This window comes from Cupressus sempervirens, chromosome 4, assembly GCF_028749045.1.
Source record: "Cupressus sempervirens isolate cs-2001-9-10 chromosome 4, ASM2874904v1, whole genome shotgun sequence".
Lineage (NCBI taxonomy): Eukaryota > Viridiplantae > Streptophyta > Pinopsida > Cupressales > Cupressaceae > Cupressus > Cupressus sempervirens.
The window spans coordinates 238,202,168-238,207,723 of record NC_143121.1 but is presented as its reverse complement, the minus strand read 5'-3'; the positions used below and the strand labels follow the sequence as shown (position 1 = coordinate 238,207,723).

At 32.8% G+C, this 5,556-nt stretch overlaps 1 protein-coding gene across 2 annotated transcripts; it reads right to left on the bottom strand.

Annotated features, from left to right (window-relative positions):
* Positions 1–3,122: 3,122 nt before the first annotated feature.
* LOC149560885 (uncharacterized) lies at positions 3,123–3,844 on the bottom strand. Of its 2 annotated transcripts, none has more exons than XM_089824869.1 (2): positions 3,479–3,844; positions 3,123–3,365 (listed from the first exon to the last, which is right to left on the bottom strand). In XM_089824869.1, exons 1-2 carry the CDS (start codon positions 3,727–3,729, stop codon positions 3,284–3,286), a joined length of 333 nt encoding a protein of 110 aa, XP_089680995.1. In that variant the 5' UTR covers positions 3,730–3,844; the 3' UTR covers positions 3,123–3,283. The 2 variants fall into 2 exon arrangements, with proteins under 2 accessions (XP_089680995.1, XP_089680996.1); XM_089824870.1 differs by having other exon boundaries at positions 3,588–3,844.
* Positions 3,845–5,556: the final 1,712 nt, after the last annotated feature.

The window sequence follows — 5,556 nt, the reverse complement described above, 5'->3', positions numbered from 1 at the left end:
ATACTCAACATCTTCCAACGGACTTTCAAGGCTATAGGAAGATTCCGTTGGGAGATTCCTAGCATGCGTATCCATTTGGTTGGACTTTATTATACAAGGTTAAGAATCTTCCACTAGACTTGAAGACTATATCATGCATGTTATTAATATTGTTAGGAGAATGCGAAAAGCCAAACATAGCACTAAAGTACTGAGATTTTCACAACATTGTCATTGAATCTTAGAGGTCAATTGTTTGAACCTTAAGGAAGATAAGAATGAACCGACGAAATGCTGGAATCTTAACAAAGTAACTTGCAAGATTATAGTTTAGAGTAATTTTGTCGTGGCTAGGTTAAGCCAACAAATTAAAATTTGGTTGTTAGGTCTTCAAGAAAGATAACTGAGATATATGACTGTAGATTGTTAAGTTAAACTGATAAAATCTAACCAAAGAATGGTGGAATTTTGACAAGGTAGAAGCCAATCGTTAACAACGTATCTTCCACAATAAGCATAATAATAGGCGAGAAAATCAATTGAAAAAAACATTGTTAACCTGCTAACTTCTACGGTAAGAGTAGAATAGGCAAGAAAATCAATATAAAAAAATTGTTAATAGGCTAACAATAGGCTGACTTCCACAATAAGCATACAATAGGCAAGAGAATCAATTGGAAAAACTTTAAAACAAGGTTAAAGAAGCTTGAATTTGAGACCAACAGCTGAAAATGAACCCATTAAACCCATAAACTCTTATAAACTTGTAAGTACTGAACAAACTAAGGTAAAACCATTTTAGAATTTTTCTCACATGGCAAACAAAAGTTGGTAAGCTAATGGCAAATGCCTGCAATTATCTACTTGTTAAGATGTTAAGGAACAAATCCCAATCTTCTAGACATTACGAAACAATAAAATTGTTTGACTAGTATTCATAACATAATTGTGGATGAGAGATTCATACTGATTTTTGCCTTCACTTTGATAAGGTCTAAATAGTTTAAATACATTCAAATTTCGAATTGGTATATTTAACTTTATTGTTATTCTTCCACTTTAGTGCTCCCATGCTCTACTTTGTTACAGTAAGATCAATTCATCAAAATCTTCCCTGCCGATTAAAAGACGGTAAATGTAATATTGCAGCTCCCTGGCAACACAAAGGTAATATATATCTAGAATTACAGAAATGGTTTAATGTTTCATTTTTGCATTCCGCCGTAGAAGTATCATGGTTGGTGCTGAATCAATCCTTTCATTGGTTTCCATTGTAATTATTATTATATTGTTGTTTCATTCTTTCCCATGACAATTAATATCGTGCAATTGAAACTTCATTAGGTTGCAGTTCATTTATATCAAAACAATCTATGTTGTTCTACAAGAATTTCATAAATGTCTGAATGCATTAAAATATACTTTCACACCACTTTGCATTACTTGCAATAGATTTATATCTCAATTATTCTTTTTTTAAGTTTCTGTATTTGTATTCAACAACTCTTGTACCATTGGTACTGTTCAAAGATCCTTATAATGTTCCTGCAACATACACTGACCAACAAATTTCCCATTTGATGTTCAGCCACCCAAATAAAACAAAGAATTACTGTTCTTATTAGCATAGAACCAATCATTAAAGAACATGGAACTGCAGACTGCAATCTGGAGGTTTTCAATCTGTAATCTGTAATATTTTATAAGTAGAGTATTACCAAATAAAAAACATGGAAATGTAAGAATAAACTTCCTGTTACAGACAATTTCTGATCCAAATTAATTGTTATGGTCAGGCATAAAGTTAGTTTGATGTTCTTCAAAGGTGGTCTAGATGTAGCTGTGTTGTTGAATAAATTTGGTATTGGATGTTCTACAGTGGAGGCCTAGCTGTAGCTGTGTCGTTAAACATCTTTTGATGTTCACATTTTTTGTTTTCTATCATTCTTCCTGATGATAGATCACAGAGTGTGATCCGAAATGTTGATGCAAAAAAGTATCGACACAATTGAATCCAGAAACATTCTAAGATTATCTTTTGAAGTAGCCCGTGTATTAGCCTTACTTTTGGTTCCAGATCTCCTTTTTCTAAATGTTGATTGTGTTAGTTGTTGAACAACTTTTGTAGTAGTCCATGAATTGTTTTAGTTCCAGATCTAGTTTTTCAAACGGTGATTGTGTTTGTTGTTGAACAACTTTTGTTCTAGTCCATGAACTATCCTTGTTTTTGGTTCCAGATCAGTTTTTTCTCAAAATGTTGATTGTGTTGTTTGTGGATAGCTATTTTTAGTGAGGTTTTTCTGTAAATAGGTTTTTACGGCCTATTTACCCATTAATCGAAAACAGAACGCCATTGATATGTCCACCAATGCCATTTTTCATTTTTTCTCATCTGCCTGAGAGGTCTTTTAACGAAAATTTCAAAACCAAAGAGCTGTGTCAATCAATGTCACTACCACATAGAAAATCCACAGAAATGATAATTTCAACTTTTTCATCTGCCTAAGATGTCTTGTAATGAACAATTGTTCATGGTCAGCTTTTTTCTTCTGACGATTTGCTGTAAAAAGATTTTAAGAATCTGATAATAAAACCCATTTGCCCATTTTTTGAAACCAAAATCTGTTAAGGATCTGTTAATAAGACCTATCCGTGTCAACATTTCAACTTTCATCTGTTCAAGAGGCCTTTTAATGAACAATCACATCACCAGGTGTTGCCTCAGCAAATGATACCGCTGATTAAAATGAAACCCTAATTCATTGAAAAGACTTTTATCCAAGCAAAAAATGTGGCACACTCTGAACCCTAGACGCCAAATTCATAGCCAAAAATCTCCATTGAAAGACTCTGGAAATAATAGTGATAGCACTGCTGTTACTATCATTTACAGAAACGCAATACAATCCATTACTCGTTTCAAAACAAGGTTAAAAAACAAAAAAAAAAACAAATTGAAAATTTCTTCATTGCCCAAATGAAATTTCATGAAACACAGGCATCTTTACATATAATCAAATCAGGTTGCTTCCAGCCTACATAAACATGCAATGCGAAATTTATCAGACAACCAACGTTTTATTTCGTAATTAGGTTGAACAAACATAACCCAAAATTGAGAATTTCTTCAAACTCAAATGAAATTTCATGAAACACAAAATAGAAAATTTCTTCAATACCCAAATGAAGTTCATGAAATACAAAATTATATGGGCATGGTGGATGACCAGAGGGGACAACAATTAATACCCAATGCCTCCATTTTTCATCTGAGCAAACAAAAGAAATCGAAACTTGCCTTCTATCATTGAAATTGCGCAAATAAAAACCCCAAATCCTCAATGCTTGAGCGGCCTAAACTTTCCGTGTCAGTCCACCACCAAACCCTACACGGCAGAGTAAAATAACCAAAACAAACTGGTCGGAATCATGAAAGAAACCCACCTCTGTAATCGATTTGCAGGATGAGGGTTTTGGTTGGATTCAAGTGGGTACTCACATATAATCAACATTAAACCCAAAATCAATCGCATCAATCACATCACAGCAAGAAAACGTTCCAATCTGAGTAGTACACAATGAATTAAAGCTATGGAAACAATGAATACCTAGTCTTGAAAGATCAATGCCTATTGGAAAATCATTCAAATGTCCTCTCCAAGACGACAGAGCAGAAATGGCCTTCAATTCCGGAGAAACATCATAGCTGAACAGGAATTGGACGGTACGCGAATGTTTACAGGGGCCCATAGAAGATAAGATTACTTAGTGCTACAATGACCAAAACCGCTTAATTTTTTTCACATCGCATGTTTAATTGATTTCAAATCAACTATGTCCATTACAACATAGAAAATTATGTCGATCACATTTAATAGATTGAGTAATAATGAGCACCCTCACCATAACACTAAACAATGAATTTTTTTTTTTCAACTTGTCGCTAGGATATCATTTTTTGGTTTAAAGTTCAAGTAATATAGGTAGTAATTGATGGGTAATAATATTATTTAAGTAATTTCTTTTCCACTTTCAAATTAATGTTTTTAAAAGTATTTTAGACCATTTTACTTTTAATTTAGTTTTTTTCTTTAAGGGGGGACTGTGTCAAGGTGTGAAAGGATTTACTTTTTCAAGATTGTATTTTTTTAATATTTTTTGGGCAAAAGTTTAGTAATTTTTTTCATATTTGAAAAAAGAATAGTTTAAAATACAATACAAATATATTAAAGTAACAAAATAAAACAGCCTCTAATGTGATGCTTGTCTAGCATGGTGTTGTGTCTTTTTGTTCTATTGGTCGTTCTTAGTGCTCGTGTGGTCTCGGTCTCTTAGTATCTGGTCCTGGACAAGAGTGTTAGTATTTGTTTCTTCCGGTAGCAGTTAGGTGTTTCCCTTAGAGGATTTTGATTTGAACTGTTTTGTATTATCATTGAGGTGCCAGGGCCTTATAAAACCTATTTTTTCCACTAATTCTATGGACTTAATGCCTAATCTTGGATAATTTTTGTATGGGGTTTTTGGTCCCCTCAAAACCTATTTTTACTTTAAGAAAAAACAAAAGAGAAGGACATGTACAAAAATGCACCTTATATTTCACAAACAAATTTGAATAAATTATCATTTTTTAAAGTCAAGAATGAAGGAGCATCACCATCTCTTTTGATCTAAAGTTAAAAATCAGTATTATTGAATTCTTTTATTTGTTTTAAACAACATGTTATAAACAATTAAGAAGTTGTTTGTTGTATTTTTTGGGTAGAATGTGTTCCATTTGGAACACAATGTACCCAGAAAATACAACAAACAATTTCAATGGATTGTGGAAAACTACTATCTATAATTAAGAAGTTGTTGATCAATTCATTTAGGGCCCATTTGGTAGCAAGAATTGTTGAATACGTCAATCAGCTATGCTAGAATAAGCTGACTTCTGGAATTCATACATTCTTAAAATAATTTCTAGAATATCACTTGGACTTGTTTGGTTGACCTAGAAGATGAGTGGGAAGAAGCATTTTATGTGTTTGGCTGCAAAAATTGGAATAGGAATTGGAATAAGTTTTTTAACAAATAGCATGTAGGTTTTGTTAATATTTCTTTGAGTCTCGATTAAAAACATTTGAAGTCATTGATTTATGTCCATGATACTCAATGAGACAATTCATCAAACAGTTGATATCTTGACAATCTCTGAACTGTGACTCCCACCAAGAAAGCAATCACTCATACTTGTTCATGTTTCAAATATATTCTCTATTCAATTGCATTAGTTTAATGTTGACTGGGACATTCTTGTTGTAGGCCTCTTCTATACCCTCAAATTTTGAATACATGTCTATGAGTGCACAAACATTGACTTCAAACTGATCTTTTCTGTACAGGATGAAATTTCTTACCTTGATGACCCATTACTTTGTGGTATTTTGTGTAAAAGATCATGCACTTTGTCTTCTACGATTGAATTTTGCCTACATGCTATGAGATGAAGGCAAGGTGTTAGTTTGGGAAGAAATTCAAGTCTCATGTGTTGCCTTTCTCAACACTTAATACCAGAAGAACATACCCTCTTATTTG